The sequence below is a fragment of the Ilyonectria robusta genome (genome assembly GCF_021365365.1).
Source record: "Ilyonectria robusta strain PMI_751 chromosome Unknown BGZ61scaffold_23, whole genome shotgun sequence".
NCBI classification, from domain to species: Eukaryota; Fungi; Ascomycota; class Sordariomycetes; order Hypocreales; family Nectriaceae; genus Ilyonectria; species Ilyonectria robusta.
In genome coordinates this window covers 39,395-55,841 of record NW_025764457.1, presented here as the reverse complement: position 1 = coordinate 55,841, position 16,447 = coordinate 39,395, and the positions used below count along the sequence as shown (strand labels likewise).

The 16,447-nt window shown below is 55.1% G+C and overlaps 7 protein-coding genes across 7 annotated transcripts; 3 read left to right on the top strand and 4 right to left on the bottom strand.

The window, feature by feature from the left end:
• Positions 1 to 303: 303 nt before the first annotated feature.
• BGZ61DRAFT_106804 (uncharacterized protein) lies at positions 304 to 1,200 on the bottom strand. The gene is made up of 3 exons (XM_046236886.1): positions 1,041 to 1,200; positions 745 to 960; positions 304 to 688 (listed from the first exon to the last, which is right to left on the bottom strand). Exons 1-3 carry the CDS (start codon positions 1,115 to 1,117, stop codon positions 388 to 390), a joined length of 594 nt encoding a protein of 197 aa, XP_046098842.1. The 5' UTR covers positions 1,118 to 1,200; the 3' UTR covers positions 304 to 387.
• Positions 1,201 to 2,008: 808 nt separating this feature from the next.
• BGZ61DRAFT_363395 (HIT family protein 1) lies at positions 2,009 to 2,916 on the top strand (the record flags this gene model as incomplete). The annotated part of the gene is made up of 6 exons (XM_046241432.1): positions 2,009 to 2,048; positions 2,122 to 2,204; positions 2,380 to 2,448; positions 2,544 to 2,636; positions 2,694 to 2,708; positions 2,809 to 2,916. The coding sequence occupies 6 exons, from the start codon at positions 2,009 to 2,011 to the stop codon at positions 2,914 to 2,916; spliced, it is 408 nt and encodes a 135-aa protein (XP_046098841.1).
• Positions 2,917 to 3,113: 197 nt separating this feature from the next.
• BGZ61DRAFT_363062 (CRAL-TRIO domain-containing protein) lies at positions 3,114 to 4,634 on the bottom strand (the record flags this gene model as incomplete). The annotated part of the gene is made up of 3 exons (XM_046241403.1): positions 3,114 to 3,607; positions 3,670 to 3,811; positions 3,873 to 4,634. 3 exons carry the CDS (start codon positions 4,632 to 4,634, stop codon positions 3,114 to 3,116), a joined length of 1,398 nt encoding a protein of 465 aa, XP_046098840.1.
• Positions 4,635 to 6,253: 1,619 nt separating this feature from the next.
• On the bottom strand, positions 6,254 to 6,733 carry BGZ61DRAFT_459437 (uncharacterized protein). Its single transcript, XM_046246915.1, has one exon. It carries the CDS (start codon positions 6,719 to 6,721, stop codon positions 6,440 to 6,442), a length of 282 nt encoding a protein of 93 aa, XP_046098839.1. The 5' UTR covers positions 6,722 to 6,733; the 3' UTR covers positions 6,254 to 6,439.
• A 622-nt stretch (positions 6,734 to 7,355) lies between these two features.
• BGZ61DRAFT_537136 (zinc finger protein) lies at positions 7,356 to 7,858 on the bottom strand (the record flags this gene model as incomplete). Its single annotated transcript, XM_046254493.1, has 3 exons — positions 7,356 to 7,485; positions 7,549 to 7,728; positions 7,809 to 7,858. The coding sequence occupies 3 exons, from the start codon at positions 7,856 to 7,858 to the stop codon at positions 7,356 to 7,358; spliced, it is 360 nt and encodes a 119-aa protein (XP_046098838.1).
• A 2,882-nt stretch (positions 7,859 to 10,740) lies between these two features.
• Positions 10,741 to 14,033, top strand: BGZ61DRAFT_459432 (aconitase family-domain-containing protein). Its single transcript, XM_046246914.1, has 4 exons — positions 10,741 to 11,185; positions 11,489 to 12,131; positions 12,186 to 12,306; positions 12,362 to 14,033. The coding sequence occupies exons 1-4, from the start codon at positions 11,072 to 11,074 to the stop codon at positions 13,848 to 13,850; spliced, it is 2,367 nt and encodes a 788-aa protein (XP_046098837.1). The 5' UTR covers positions 10,741 to 11,071; the 3' UTR covers positions 13,851 to 14,033.
• A 534-nt stretch (positions 14,034 to 14,567) lies between these two features.
• On the top strand, positions 14,568 to 16,227 carry BGZ61DRAFT_459429 (rhomboid family protein). Its single transcript, XM_046246913.1, has 5 exons — positions 14,568 to 15,013; positions 15,076 to 15,213; positions 15,270 to 15,351; positions 15,414 to 15,601; positions 15,662 to 16,227. The coding sequence occupies exons 1-5, from the start codon at positions 14,836 to 14,838 to the stop codon at positions 15,874 to 15,876; spliced, it is 801 nt and encodes a 266-aa protein (XP_046098836.1). The 5' UTR covers positions 14,568 to 14,835; the 3' UTR covers positions 15,877 to 16,227.
• Positions 16,228 to 16,447: the final 220 nt, after the last annotated feature.

Sequence of the window (16,447 nt, the reverse complement as noted above, 5' to 3'; positions counted from 1 at the left end):
AGAGAATACTGCAATAAATGTTCATGTCCAATGACAATGATTGATGAGCAAAACCACATGTCGCCATTCCAGGCCTGTACAAAGCCATGACATCTGATCTGGGCGTTCCAGATCCATTGAAACTCTGGTGCTGAATGATAACCCAATCCACCAAGTATCCTCCTGGACGAGGTACAAGAGACGTCCTAAGGCTACGTGCGGTGTGACTATCAATCCCATTTACCCACTTCCTCTACCTATCCATACGAGCGTCCTGGCCGTTTCAGTCGTAATATTCATCCTAAGATCCGTGCCAATATATCCATCCATCTGCCTGGCATTCCTTGCATCCGTCTAAACTTGCTCTCCTCACTGTGATCACTCTCACTAAACATAATATGCGCCGACTTAAGAATCGGCAAACAGGCCCCAGTCCTTGATCTTAAACGAAGACCAGATGCGGGCAGAATACTCAACGGCATCGCCAATGAGCTTTCCCTGACGTCCGAGCTCGAGATCGACATCGTCCTCGTCGTACTCGCCCTTGATGTGGGGCACGTTGATGGTGATGAGGATGTCGGTCTTGACTTTTTCGAGGCGCAAGAGGGTAAGTGTGATGGCTGTGAAGTCGGGGGCGGACGTCTGGTCGCGGGGTTGGCTGACGTGCGGTGTCTGCGTAGAGATGAGGGTATACGCCGGTGTTCCAGCTCTGCGGGGATAATAAGTCAGTACCACGAAGCGAAAAACGGTATAAATATAACTTACTCGAGTCTGCTGAACTCAGTCTCGGCGGTATTCCAGATCTTGACAGTGTCGATGTCAGAGCCAACCATATCCTCCAGATGCGCCGTCATGGCGCGGCCATCGATCTCGGGGCCAGTTCCGGACTCGCCAACGCGCTCGGTAATGTCGAAGATTATGCTGGTGAAGCCTTCCTGGTCGATCCAAACCTCTTGATTGTCCGGGACCTGTCGCAACTTGCTACACGAGAGCAGAGGCTAGTTAGTATGAGGAGCGAGAAATAGGTTTGCGCGCAAGGGCGACGGAGGACAAGGGCGTACCTGACGTCGGCAAAGGTGGAGGGTAGGTCGGCGACAATTGCGCCGCCGAAGAGCGGAGTGCTGACGAACTCGGGCATCGTGGTAGAGTTGTTCTGGTGTTGTTGGAGTGTGTGGTCTTCTGGTGCCTGAAGATCCGAATGAGGGTCCAGGGTAAGAAGTTCAAGATGCGGGAGAGGACAGGTTGAGAGGAAACGGGTCCCGTACAAAAAACAAGGCGCAGCCTCAATTTAAGCGTCAGATGGTTTGGCCAATGGATACCCAGAAGAGTTGAGAGGAAGGCTACCTAATAGCTGGCAGACGAAGGATCATGGATGTCTGGTGTAATTTGTAGGCAGCTCTGCAGGCAGGTTTGGCACCACCATCTTTGGAGGGGTCCGCCCGGCCACTGTGGCGGGGTACGTACCGTCAAGTGACCCCTCGCAGAATGACGTACATACAGCCTCGTTTTGTGACGGAGGTGTCCCACAGCTACACATCATGACGGGATCAACGGGATTTTTTAGAAGACCGGAAAAGGGACGATCTACATACTTTATGGGAGCAAAAAGTACACCAAATGAATCGCACCACTTTCTAGATTGGGGAAAAGGGCAAAAAACAAAAATTCGAATCCGGAACTTCCAGACGAAGAGATGCCAAAGATTGGGAGAATGGAGTCTGTTGGGCCAATCCCACGGTCACATCTGGTAAAAGGCAAGAGGTGAGTTCGATGGGAGGTCCCACTCCGAAAGTCCGGTCGCTTATTTTGTCCTATAACCCCTCGTCCATCGATGCCTCAGGAACCCCGTGCACATTGAGTGCACAACGGATGGCCGCCCCTCCACGGAGCTCTTGTCGGAGCTGTCTGTATCCAGCGGGGGCCTATCATCTGCCGATCTTCGTCATTCCCTCCATCTTACTTCTCCTCCGTACATCGAAAACGCTCCCAAACCTCCAACCACTCTCCAATTACGAGTCTCACCCTCATCATGTCCTCCGCCGCCTGCATCTTCTGCAAGATCATCAAGGGTAAGTCGAGAAAAGCTACCCTCATCACCACCATGGCGCCATGCACGCGCAACTTGCTTACTCGCTTCAACAGGTGAAATCCCTTGCATGAAGCTCTTTGAGAACGAAAAGGTTCTCGCCTTCCTCGATATTGGCCCTCTTAGCAAGGGTCACGCTGTATGTCACTTCAAGTTCCATTTCTTGTCCTCCGCGCGTCAATTGTCAACCGTTGTCAATCGATGTTCGGTATTCTATCCACGTCCACCCACAACTTCCCCTCACCTCTCACCTCCCCGATCAACCCACCGGGGCCAGTCTAGAAGCTGACAATTGGCTGCGTCTTCCTCCGCAGCTCGTCATTCCCAAGTACCACGGTGCCAAGCTTGCCGACGTCCCTGATGACCAGCTCACCGACATCCTCGTAAGTCAATCGCCCCCACTCTTCCGTCCGACAGCTCCAGGATGGTAGCATAGATTGTACTGCATTGCTGAACACTCTTGACCTCCTCGAAATAGCCTACCCTGAAAAAGCTCATCAAGGCCACCGGTGCCGTCGACTACAACATCCTCCAGAACAACGGCACCATCGCTCACCAGCAGGTTCATCATGTAAGTTCCCCGTCTCTCGTTCGACCATAGGACTCTGTAAGCTAACAATCACCCCAGGTTCACTTTCACATGGTAAGTGTAGAGCTAGATCTCCACCCACGTCCATGTCATGAACTAACCCCCTCCCCCTACCTATCTATCCCATCAACTGGCATGCTCACTGTTCCCTTAGATCCCGAAGCCTAACGAGACCGAGGGCCTGGGAATTAGCTGGCCCACTCAGGAGGGTAACATGGAGCAGCTCAAGGCGCTCTGCGAGGATATCAAGTCCCGGATCTAAACAAGTTGTCCCATACCGCTGATATTCAGTCATGTATCGTTCGATAACATATATCATTTTGTCGAACTGACTTCGCCGCGATGCAGCGGCCAGTAGCCTCCAGAGTCATGTCTTCGCGACTAGGCGTTCTAGTTACTGTCTAGCTCTGTGTTTTGCCACCCTTCTACGTCTACATCTAGACACCTCCCATTGGGTGATTAGTCTACATCGTCGGCCGAAGTCGAGGGCACTGGCGCTGGGGGCACCGCTGCCTTGGGTGCTGAGTACCAATCCGTCTTTCCACCACCCTGGATTGCTCCCTGACGGTCGTAGAGCGTCCGCGCTCGAATATATTGATCGAGGACCCAGTAATCCGCCCTCAGTTGCTGTGCCAGCTTCTCTCGCTCAGCCTTGATGTCCTTGGCCTGGTCTCCCTCTGAGTTGCGAATCCATTCCCGCGTGGCGTGTTCAAACTTCTTGACGAGCTCCTCGCGTGACTCGAGAAGGCGTTCCCGCGTTGCAGTATCCTTCATCTTGTCATTCTCACCAGCAATCGGCTCAATGTACTTGTACTCCCAATCCTCGTCGCCCTCGAGCTCCTTAATTATGTGGCTGGGCTCGATAAATTCCTCCAGCTCCGTCCTGTTGTTGGTGAAGTGCACTTTACTCGCCACAACAGGGTCCAGCCAGCCACGGATAATCTTCCAGATGCCTTTGTGCCGTCAGTTAGTAACTGTCATTTATTCCACTTATGAGCCGATTGGGTCGACTTACCTTGAAAAACCCACGGGGCCTTGTGAACAAGGACTGCTCCAAGAGACTCAGGATAGTTTGCTTCGAAACACTTAATCATGAACTTGACAGGAGTATAATCCATGTTGGCCATGGAGAAGCCCGTCATGTCGAAGATGACGCACTGCACAATGCTCGTTAGCTGTACTGTCAACGGGGTGTTATGGAGAGCAGTTGCTACTCACGGCAGTGTCAACAGGTTGCTGGAGGACCATACGTGCCGTCTCAATAATGTAGACGGTGTATCGCTCGAGACTCGCCTCGCATTGTTCGCCCTGCTTATGCAGCCGGACGCGAACAACGCAAATCGGTCTACCATTCTTGTCGGTTCCATGCAAGAAACTCTTACCCATGCGGAGCTGGGCCATGACATCTTGGCTGACCTGCTTCGTGGAGGAACTAGTCTTCTCATCCTCAATGGCGAAGCTGTCACCATTCTTCATGATGTCATCGTCAACGTGCATGTCTGTATGCCTCCAGTTCATTGTTGACACGAGCATCACGAGAGCCTTCTCCACATCCCACTTGCGCGCTCGGAGGAAGCGCAGAACCAAGGCATCGGGGTGGTCGTGCTTGACCATGTCCCATATGGTGGCGCGAATAGACTCGGGGGTCTCGTTAGCCAACGTCTCGTAGAAGTGTTTCGTCTGGCCATATTTGTCATCCTCGCCGGCTGCGGGAGAATCGGTGGATGTTGGAGTTGAGGTTCCGGACTTGGAGTCACCGCGGTTCTTCCGGAAAACGCCAAACCGCTTCTTCTTAGGGGCGTCGGCTTCGGCCACATTGGTCTCTTCCTTGTTCTTCGGGGTAAGAATCTCGGCAGCACTGGAGCTGTCCTCGTCGGCGACACCACAGAGCTGGAAGATGGAGGCCCAGAGCTTGCGCAATTTCTCCTCCTGCTCGGAGGTTAGGTTTCCCGGACGTCCCGGGAGCACTGCGGAAGCCATGATTTCGCTAAGTTCTTGGAGTTCCTCGGGCTGTGATAATTCGGCAGCGGAGTCCTCGTTGAGCCAGAGGGAAGTAATGAAGATAGCAGCAACGATTGAAGCAGCTACGACGGTGGAATATAGGAAATTAGCCTCAAGCTGACAGGTTTCAGTTGAGCCTGGGGGCAGATTCCTCGTGCCAGTTCCGTAGGCTCTTCCAATAGTGGGGGTGAAAGGTATGAGCGAGGCGCGAGCGCAAGAGTGTCTGGCGTTTTGCGACTTCAAGGGTGAGTTCTTGGGGGCTTGTAGAGAGTTCTCGACGGATGATGTCGCGAGAAAACTTGGAGCAGGTTGGTTCCCAACTAGCGCTGAGGTTGTGAGTGGTCTTTGGCGGGGCCGGACGGAGTGGGCAGCGACAGATGGATGCGCCGGAAGTGAGCGCAAAGGCGACAGGGACGACGTCAGACGGAGTGTATCTGAATAAGAGATTCGCCGCAGTTGAGACTTCATAAGTGGCGGAGCGAGGGCAGGGCAGGGTGAGTGCGCGCGTGAGCAGCAGTGCGAGGGCGTGGAGCTGACTGATGACGGTGATTTTCCAATACGAGACGAGTCAATGGCGGCCTCCCTAGCAGAAACACCCAATTACCGGGCCGTTGTGTTCTTCCGACGACTCAGAGATTCCCCGGGGAGATGAGAAGGGGGCGGAAGAGAGGCAGCGGGAGGGCTGGGTAAGACGGGCTATATGGAATGAAATGAGATGCGATGCGATGGGACGAGAAGGGCACTGACGGAGCGACTGGCTGTCGTTGTGCGGGACTTGCGGCGCAGGCCCCGCGAAGCCAAGGGTGGATGGAAGTGGCGGAAGAGCCCAGCGCAATGTGCTATTACGTCGAGAGTGCCCATCTCCGAGAAGTACCTGCTAGCACGGAATGTACTTCGGGACAACTACGGGAGGAGTAATACGCGTATCGCGGGGCGGGTTTCGTTAGGAAGCCGGAGGAAAGGGTGAGCTTTGAAGCTGGTACCCTCGTGTATTGTCAGTGAGATTTTGGGAAACATCTGTAAAAGGGACCGAGCCTTGGGCTGTGGGTATGACGAGGGGATACCCCCAGCACGGTACCATCTACTTCGTGGTCTCAGGAACGATCGGCTTACCCTATAGCGAGTTAGCTAACATGCCACGCGAAGCCGTCCGTGCCTGAGCGCCTCGCCTGATGATGGTGTCGAATTGGTGGCTTGGAGGCATACATCTGCCCAGAAAGGCCCCCTGTTGATGGTCCTTGCGAAGCGGCCCATTGTAGAGGCATATCATCTGCATGACTGATGCTTCAGTCCCCCTGATCTAAGTTAACTGCAGGATCCCTCTTGAGCTGTGTAAAAACTTGGACGAATGAGACGATTATCCTGAACACACACAAATCCTAGAAAGTAACCCATAATAATATGTTTTCACACAGCATACAAAAACCCGACTGTACTATTTTAACGCGCCGGCACATGAGTGTAAGTGATGCGAATTGGCAAGGCGAAGGTGGTCGCTTCTAGGTCAAGCCTCCCCGCGAAAGAGGTACACAATGTACTACCAATGGCGCACCGCCACTGTGCCACACTCGACCGCTGCGGGGCGCTCCAGTTACTGCCAGAACCCAAACCACCGCCTTTGATTGTGTGGTTGTTGACGTTCAGTACCTACATCAAAACCTCGTGCAGTAAATTCCTATACAACCACAACTCCACTCGATTGCCGGACAACCCACCGATCATCGAGAACGGCAGCGTCACAAAAACATCGACAACAAAGACTCCACATACCGAATTGCCCTCGCTCACACAATGTCTGGCGACCGCCAGCGCTCCAACTCCCGTTCGCGCACGTCGCGTCCTACCACCCCGCTCCGGCCCTCATCGCGCTCCTCTTTTCGCGACTCGGCTCGGAGCGCCGGCGATGGCGATGCCCCATTCCCCCTGAACGCATTCGAGCCGGCCTTCGCGGAACTTTCGGACGCCATGGCCGATCTGGAAGTCAACATGATGCACTTCCAAGTCATGCACGAGAGCCTTGCCCGCTTTAGCGAGTCGTTTGCTAGCTTCCTGTACGGTCTCAACATGAATGCATTTTGCGTCGACTTTCCTGAGGTATGTATTTGGTCTACTCATGTATTATTTGTTACGCTCCGGAAACTGCCCGCTCACACATGCAACTAGGGACCCGTCCCAGAGTCATTCCGTCGGGAGCGGCCTCGTGAGGAACAGCGGTCGGGCCCCGCCACTACCCCATCCCGGGGAGATGATGGTGATATGACCTTCATGTAAGATCGCTGCAAAAACCCATAGGTGTTCACCTCTCTGACTGCTCTGTAGGACCACGGACACCTCCTTCATCGAGAACCCCCCTACAACTACCAAGGCATCGAAATTCGCTGCACCAGAACCCCGCCAGTCGCGACTCCCAGCGGCTCGAGGAACTTCGTCAAGGGGCAGAGGCAACACTCGTGGCGGTCGGGGTCGGGGTAGTAGCCTTGCCAGACCTCGCGGTCGTGGGATTAGGTGAGAGAGAGAGAGGCACACTCGAGCACAACCAGTCCAATGAATCCAACCCACATCCCACGCATTTACAACAGCCGAGCCCCGAGCAGTCGTGTCGAGTTCACCCCATCCGAGTAGGGAGTCGTGGACTGCTGAAATTGCAATATGCAGTCCGGGTGGATATCAACATGCCGTAGAAAGAGTCGAGCAGAGACCTCATGTTGCCATGTCGATATCGTCCTCCGTTCCGGTTTTAGGATTTTGCTTGACGTTAACGTACGGTCCCAGGCCGGCGGCAGCTTCGGCCTCTTTCTGAGTATATGGCACCTCGGCGAGCTGCTTGAGTCTGGAAGAACATAGTTAGACAACCATCAACCAACACACTAGATACCCCATGCAATATACGAACCTTCGCTTGTGGGGTTTCCCTCGGCGATGCGCTACCAGTGTCGGCTCCGTATCAAACCATTTGGCGCATTCGATGCAGTAGTTGCGGCCGAGGTCGGGGAGGTCTTCGATGGCCTTGGTGTCCTTCCACTGAGAGAGGTGCTTGGGGGAGAGCAGGTCGGACTTGATTTGATCGACGTCCCTGTTGTAAGTCATGTCAGTATCGTGCACGATGTGCCAGGAATTGCGCCGGTCCGGAGAGCCGGTCAAGGAGAAACCAACCTGGTCTTGCGCCTCGTCTTGGTGATAGTACGTTGGGAAGTGACACCCATTGCGATGATAGATCAAGCAAGAGCTTGGATGGTCACTCTGTAGTTATTTGCTGATGTTGATAGGCGTGCCCTGGGTACGTGGATGCTTCAACTAGCAGTGTATGTCTACAATCGTGAGGTTGGAGACAACCAATTTTTTTTTTGGTGGAGAGACAGTGCTACGAGACAGTGCGATCAGAAAATCCAGGACGATGCGGGGATCCATGCGACTGATAAGGTTAGCCACAGTCCAGAGCTCGGGAAGATTCTCAGCCACATTGGCGGGCAGCACATCCACAAGCGGCTCTTCATCCTGGGGTTTAAGTTAGATAATTGAAGACGGATCCTCAGCCACGGGTTCATGAGCCACATGTCACATGTGACTGGAGATTCAGATAGGCACGCGACATGTGGCGGGTCTGGGGAAAGCCGGGACTTGCACAAGAAGCCATTCGTTTACAGCGGGATGGTTGGTCGGCGGGCGAACTCGGCCGGTAATATGTTCAACCAGGACAATGAAGCGAAGTTCAAGGGAAGGGGTCTGGGCTTAGGAGGCATATATCAACTTATCGAGGCAGGTGGCCCGTTTCCTAGGGCAAGAGACGAAAAGGCTCGGGTGTGCGATTAGTCCTTGGCAGAAAACCCAGGCCAATAAATGGGGGGAGGGAGGGGTCAGTCAGCGGGAAAACAAAGCGATTGTTGGGCTGCGATGCGGCTGAAACCGAGGAAGAAGAAGGCAGGTGAGGGCAAATGGGAAGCAGCTCGGTAATAGCAGGTAATTGCAACGGCTGCTATTGGACAGGGCAGGCAACAGGGCGGTCTACGGCGTGGGGAGAAGGGGTGGTTCCTCTGGAGGCGAGGGACTTGGGACAGATGTCACGGCTGGGATGGAGCAGGCTTCATCTCTGTCTGGCATTGTCAAACCTGTCAAACGTCACGGAGGCCAGAAAAAGCTCCAACTGGTCGGGGACCGACGGCCGGGCTCGTAACACCGCCATCAGCGAGCGCCACAGACGGCGACCGAAGTCAAAGCCGCTGGTCCGAGGCTTGAGCGAGGCTCTAAACACCAAGCGACAGGGTCCCCCGAAAAATTTGTTCCAGGGCTCAAGGGCTCTGGGGATGGGCCTGTTTGAGGAATGGAGCAGCCGGGGGATGCTAAGCCACTTCTGGGATGCCATGCGGTAATTTTCTCCTCCGCTCCCCCCGGACCAGCCAGCGGCGGAGTGGGTCCCTGGAGCTCCTGGGCTTCTCGCCAGCCGAGATGGTAAGCCAGCTGCTGTGACTTGTCCAACCCGTGATGCCCAGGAAGGGCTGGAAAACGAGAGCCAGGGGGGGTAGAGATGGGAGACGGGTCCATCGACTCCATCGTCATCCATTTGACCTTGACCTGGGTCTTGGCGGCGCTGGTGGGAGCAGGCCGTTATCTGCACGTGGAGTCGCTGGGTCTCTGCCGCTGCCGCGCCTGACAGCCGAACCTCCGTCCGAGGCGTAGAGGAGGACCGACGGGAGGGAGGAAGCGTGCAAGAGAGGATCGCAACGCGAGGGAGTAACCGCAGACGACCCAAAGGTATTCGTAGTTGAGTAGAATTCTGGAGAACCCAGTCCCGTGTGTGGAGAGTGGAACTCGCCCAGACCAACGTTATAGTTCCAGGATGCTTTGCCGTCTATTGAAAATCATCTACGTCCGTTGGTGGAGTTGGAAAGGAATCCTGTTGCCATGGGTATGGGGACGTGGATGTCGATGCGGACGGTGAACTTTTTGCGAGCATACCGAGCATTGTCAACAGCATCGTGACCGGCATCATTCGTGGCCGGAAATGGAACCGAGTAAGATTGTGTCATTCCGAAGCCCTCACTGCTGGGTTTTTCCAGAGGGCATGTTGTGCCGCTGGTTAACCTGACCGCTGACCGCCCGAGCTCTCCAGCCGAACAGAAGCCGTGGCAATGCTCTCATAATGTCGAAGTCCAAGCCGAAGGTCCGTCCTCCTCCGGTCGGTATCCGGGGCATTCTTCGGCGATGGAGGGGCAAGCTCTGACGCAAGAAGCATTTTGCCCACTCCTCCAGCAACCAAGGCCCAGACGGACGAAGGACGGGGCGGGGCGGGGCGGGTCCAATCATGGAGCTCAATCGCATCTGGAATGGGGCTCTATTTTCTACTCTTTGGTGCTGCCCTCTCGGTCTGCGCGCAGTTGAATCGGCGTTCCCGGGGGGCGGTCGACCTGTAGTGGCTCGTGGTTTGAGGTTGGCGGGGTGTGTTGCCGATGGCAGCTGCTGTTCGCGTCGCTACGTGCTCGTCACTTGACGGAGTTCATCTTCAGGACTTTGGGGTCAGTCTGGGGAGCGACATGGGGGAATGACGATGTGAGCGTGGCCGGATGGATAAGGAGGGGTGGGTCGATGATGGATGGAAGGAGAGCGCACAAGCAAACGGAAAAAGGGTACTTGCAGCACAGTTTCGAACACGGCGTCCGATATCCTAGGTATTCCCAAATGTCAAGGTGCTGGGGGTACCATCGTGGGCTAATGGTCGTGTGTTATCCGCGGCCTGGCTGGAAGAGTGACATGGACAGTTGCTCCCTCGGCAGAGTGGAGGTTTTCGGTTACTGTCCATGACGAAGGGGAGCCTAAGGGATGTGCCGATTATTTTCTCACTGCTCGCCATTGGCTGGCTGCAGGCGCCCCGCCCCTCGCTGCAGTGGTTTTTAGTGGAAGCCCCGGTGGCCGGTGGACGCGCCCGCTCGAGCTGCTCCTCACCCTCTCACAGGGGGTGCCGCAGTGGTGCATTCAGTGGACCCACAGTGGTGGATCCCAGGGCTATTGGGGGGCTTTCGGAGGCTTTGGGCGGCAAGTTGGGGGAGCAGGTGGGCGGAGGGGGGCGTGTAGGTGCTGGGGCCCTTCAACCGTGGGCCATTTGGGGAACGGCGAAACATGGCAGGCAGGTACCTCACCTCACCGTGCGTGGAGGTAACATCCGGACGGCTGCACACAGCCAGGGCAGTCCGTCACTCTCAGGCTCTTGCTCTGGCTCGGTCTCGGCTGGCGGTGCCCCGGGCCAAAAACACCTCTTCTCCTCCACCGGGCGAACACAATTCTTCCTTTCTTTTAATACTCTGTCCTCCCCTCTCGTCCCCTCGAGAGCGTCTCTTCTCTTTTGTGCTTCCTCTTCCCTGTGATACCCCCCCAGACCCTCTCCCCTCAATTGGACGTCTCATACTCGTCCTCCCTCCACCACAATGCTTGCCTCTCGACAGGTTCTGGGCAATGTTGCCCGGAGCCGTGCCTTTGCTGGCGCCGCCTCGGGCATCCGCCGCATGGCTAGCATCTCCGACAGCCCTCTGGACCGCAAGGTGAGCTTGATTATTGATCTTCACATAATCCGCTGCTCCTGGTTTGTGCATGTGTGCTGGCGCATGTGGGATGTGGGGGGCTCGCTGTGTCTGCTGTACGCGCTCTCTCGCTCACATGCCGCTGATGTCACTGCTCACTGCAACTCCGCATCTGGTTCACTCGGCAATACCGGCAATCGTCACAATCGGCGCAATGCCAAGCTACAATAAACAGAACTGTCATGGACTGTGGCAGCAGCATTTCACAAACCAGAAGCAGTGTTTTTGAGATAGCAATGGAGACTGACTCGCCCCACTATACAGGTCCGCCAGAACAACTGGGAGGATAACAACTTCATCAACTACAAGAAGATGTCGGAGAACATCGACATTGTCCGCGCTCGCCTTAACCGACCCCTGACCTACGCCGAGAAGATTCTCTACTCTCACTTGGATGATCCTCATGGTCAGGAGATCGAGCGTGGTACCTCCTACCTCAAGCTCCGACCTGATCGTGTTGCTTGCCAGGATGCCACCGCCCAGATGGCCATCCTCCAGTTCATGTCCGCTGGCATGGAGTCCGTTGCCAACCCCAGTACCGTTCACTGCGATCACTTGATTGAGGCTCAGTCCGGTGGCGCCCAGGATCTTGCCCGTGCTATCGACATCAACTCTGAGGTCTACAACTTCCTGGCCACTGCCTGTGCCAAGTACAACATTGGTTTCTGGCGCCCCGGCTCCGGTATCATCCACCAGATTCTCCTCGAGAACTATGCTTTCCCCGGCGGTCTCCTCATTGGCACTGACTCTCACACCCCCAACGGTGGTGGTCTTGGTATGGCCGCTATCGGTGTCGGAGGTGCTGATGCCGTCGATGTCATGGCCAACCTTCCCTGGGAGCTCAAGGCCCCCAAGGTCATCGGTATCAAGCTGACTGGCCAGCTCAACGGCTGGGCCGCTCCCAAGGGTATGTGACACCAATGCCTGCTAGGTTGACTGCTGTACTAACATATCTTCTTAGACATTATCCTCAAGGTCGCTGATATCCTGACCGTCAAGGGTGGCACTGGCGCCATCGTTGAGTACTTCGGTGAGGGCGTGCAGACCTTCTCTTGCACAGGCATGGCCACAATTTGCAACATGTTTCTGGCCCCCGAATCCTCTGGTTGATGCAGAATTGATGCTAACAATGCACAGGGGTGCTGAAATTGGTGCCACTACCTCGGTGTTCCCCTTCAACGAACGCATGTACGACTACCTCGCGGCCACTAAGCGAACTGAGATCGGTGACTTCGCCCGCACCTACGCTCACGGTCTTCGACCTGACGAGGGCGCGGAATATGACCAGTATATCGAGATCAACATGTCGGAGCTCGAGCCCTACATCAACGGTCCCTTCACCCCTGACCTGGGCACCCCCATCTCCAAGTTCAGCCAGGCCGTCAAGGACAACAACTGGCCCGAGGAGCTCAAGGTCTCTTTGATCGGCTCTTGCACCAACTCCTCGTACGAGGATATGTCCCGTGCCGCCTCTATTGCCCGCGATGCCCTCAACCACGGTATCAAGTCCAAGGCTGCCTTTGTTGTGTCTCCCGGTTCCGAGCAGATTCGCGCCACCATTGCCCGCGATGGTCAGCTCCAGACCTTCGAGGAGTTCGGTGGCATTGTCGTTGCCAACGCCTGCGGTCCCTGCATTGGCCAGTGGGATCGTCGTGATGTCCCCAAGGGCACTCCCAACTCCATCATCTCCTCCTTCAACCGAAACTTCACTGGCCGAAACGACGGTAACCCCGCCACTCACTCTTTCGTTGCCTCTCCTGACATGGTCGTTGCCATGGCTGTCGCTGGCTCTCTTCACTTCAACCCCTTGACCGACACCCTCAAGGACAAGGACGGCAACGACTTCAAGCTCGCTGCCCCTACCGGCGATGGTCTTCCCGCGCTTGGTTATGACCCCGGTAACGACACCTACCAGGCTCCTCCCAAGGACCGCGCCAGCGTCCAGGTCGATGTCGCCCCCACCTCCGACCGTCTCCAGCTCCTCTCCCCCTTCAACGCCTGGGACGGCAAGGACGCTCTTGACCTCCCCATCCTCATCAAGGCTAAGGGCAAGACCACCACTGATCACATCTCCATGGCTGGTCCCTGGCTCAAGTACCGTGGTCATCTCGACAACATCTCCAACAACATGTTGATCGGCGCCATCAACGAGGCCAACGAGGAGGCCAACAACATCCAGAACTACTCCAACGGCGAGTGGGGTGCCGTCCCTGCTGTTGCCCGTGACTACAAGGCCAAGGGCATCCGATGGGTCGTTGTTGGTGACTGGAACTACGGCGAGGGTTCTTCCCGAGAGCATGCCGCACTCGAGCCCCGTCACCTCGGCGGTCTGGCTATCATCACCCGATCCTTCGCCCGTATCCACGAGACCAACTTGAAGAAGCAGGGCATGCTGCCCCTGACCTTCACCGACCCTGCCGACTACGAGAAGATCAAGCCTGATGACCGTATTGACCTCCCTTGCACCGAGCTCGAGGTTGGCAAGCCCTTCATCATGACCGTTCACCCCAAGGAGGGTGCGGCTTTCGAGGTCCCTCTTTCGCACACCTTCAACGGCCCTCAGATTGAGTGGTTCAAGAACGGTAGCGCTCTTAACACCATGGCCAAGAACAGCAAGAAGAACTAAATATGGGAAGCAATGGATCGAGATGAGGAATGATTCGGGTTACAATGGCGTATAAGAGGGGACCTACATGAAGGACAGTGTTGGTTACGCACTGCCGTTTGTCCCATGTTTTACTTTTTCCACTTGTAGGAACGGGAGGAGCATATAGTTTTATAGGTTGTACAAAATCAAACAGTTCAAATATTTTGCCGGCCTCGGTCATGTGCAGTGTGCTCTTGATGAAAGCTAGTAGACCGGACAAACGTCTGGTGACGTTTATGACCATTTAAAACGTGAATTGTGATGTCGGGGTCTAAATAATAGAATAAAAATAGGCTTAGCCGTTATGATTAAGGGTATGACTTAGGGCCTGGTACTAGGATTAGGGACTCAGCATGTTCAATATGGACTTCGTAATCTGATTGCGGGCGATAGTTAGCGAGAATCGGGGAGGCACTGAACAAGGTTTAGTCTCTTCTCTATAAGGCTGAGTCTTTATGTGCCTTCCTTGTGATACCGTGTTTGTTTTACTTCCTCGGCATAGGTTCCTTGCTACGTAACAATTGATCAATTGGCATTGCCGGGTTGGTCATCAAGATCATCCTGGCGGATGCGGGAGACTAAGTCGGCGGATCGAGCATCGGCCGGGCGCGCCGCTGTCGTTAGTCATCAAGTGTGGCGTTGCGTCTGGCACTAACTTTCTCCTGAGTGCTAAGTCAAGTCACATGGCGATAAGGCCAACAGGTCCTACCACGGCCCAAGTTATCTGTCCAGTTTCCGCCTGTTCATCCCGGCATTGCATTACTCCAACTTTTGGGCCTTGCTGCTTGTTGAACCGAGGGGAACGGGCTAAAGTGAAGTCCCTAGACGCGAGGCTCGGAGCGATCGACTCCATCGACCAACGACATCCCGTTCCATCCGTTCGATACCCTCGACAACCTCCTGTCGCGTGCGCCAATCTCCACCGAACGTCCCGGCTGCTCCGCGCCGTGAGAATCGCATCGACATGCCGAGCGTACAAAGCTTCAACACCGTTAGAGCCCGGTCCTATGTGTCCCGGCTTCCGCTCTTCACTCGGATAATAGTGGTGATAATTTTCGCCTTCTGGGCGGCTGGATTCCAGTCGGTGTTGGACTTGCAGAAATGGGGAGCCCTGATCCCTGATCAGATCAGCATTACCGCAGGTGAGTTTCTACCCTGAGATGCCCGGCCGCTGGCGCATGTGCTAACATGGTGCGCGTTACAGCATACCGACTATCGACGTTCCCATTAATCCATTTGAACTTCATCCATGCGCTCCTCAACGTGCTGGCCTTGACGCCGCTGATGGAGAGGTTTGAGGCCGAGTATGGGACTTTGACGACTCTGGCCCTGTTTTTCGGACGTAAGCACGAACCGCTCGAATCTAGCCACCGAAATTGTGAAACTGATCTGTTTCAGCGTTGACGACGATCCCGGGCGTGCTATACGTGGTGATCGAGAGAGCCATCTTGCGGGCGAACAGTGAGGTTGTAGGCGCGAGGTGAGAATACTTTGGCTGGCAAGACTCTTTTTTTAGCGACTGTGACTGACGTGCCATGATAGCCTATGGGTGTTCTTGTTGCTGGGTATGGAGGCCATTCGAACCTACAAGACGAATCCGTATCTCGTCATTGGCACCGTTCATATCCCCACTTGGACGACACCGCTGCTCTTGATCTTGGTGGTGGCGGCTTTGGTCCCGAGGACTAGCTTCCTGGGCCATCTATGCGGTGTTATCGTTGGATACGCTGGTAAGTTTTCTTTCATCCTAAATGTCAAGATGAAAGATGATGGCTGATTCACTGTTGTAGCTGGTTTCGGCTATGTGAAATTCCTGGCTCCTCCGGAGTGGGCGCTTCGCTGGATTGAGTCGCGCCTTAACCTGCTGGCGATCCTCCCGCATTATGTGAGCGTCGACCAGAAAACCTACGGGCGATTCGGCGTGTTGCCATCTAACAACCGGACCGGCCCTGGCGGTAGTGCGGCGACGGAGCTTGTGGGAACTACACAGCGCCTGGGACCTTGAACGTGCGTGTGTATTCATCTGGCAATGGCACAGCATCATCTTTTGTAATATAGAATGGCATTGTACTTGGGAATCATTTCTGGGTCACTGGTTGGCGTGGCATTTAAAAGACGGGATGCTAGATGGGCCGATTTGTCGGATGGTCTGACTCGACCAACTCCATTGTTACCGTCGTTGTTTATGTTGTATGGGATGGGAGCAACTCGGGATGCCGTCATGGACAATACAGACGGAGGCAGCGATGACGGGTCGAATGTACTTCATTGATTGGTAGCGCTCAGATACTCATTGGCCAAGCCGGCAGTGGTTTTGTTTATTAATATATTCGTGCCCTTGGGCACAAAATCAAAAGCCTCCTGCTTGATATCGATGAAATCCATTCAGATGCTGGACGCATAGCTGCCTTGTTGCCCAAAATCAGGGACGCGTGAGCACGTGCTCAGGCGACGAAGGTGTCAAACCAGCCACATGTTACATTGGAAGAAGCCCCGATAGTTGAATACGGCGTCCCCGCCATCGGCTGTGCCCCTGGGCGGGTCGCTGCTTCCCAGTCCAAGCGGCGCTGTGAGTC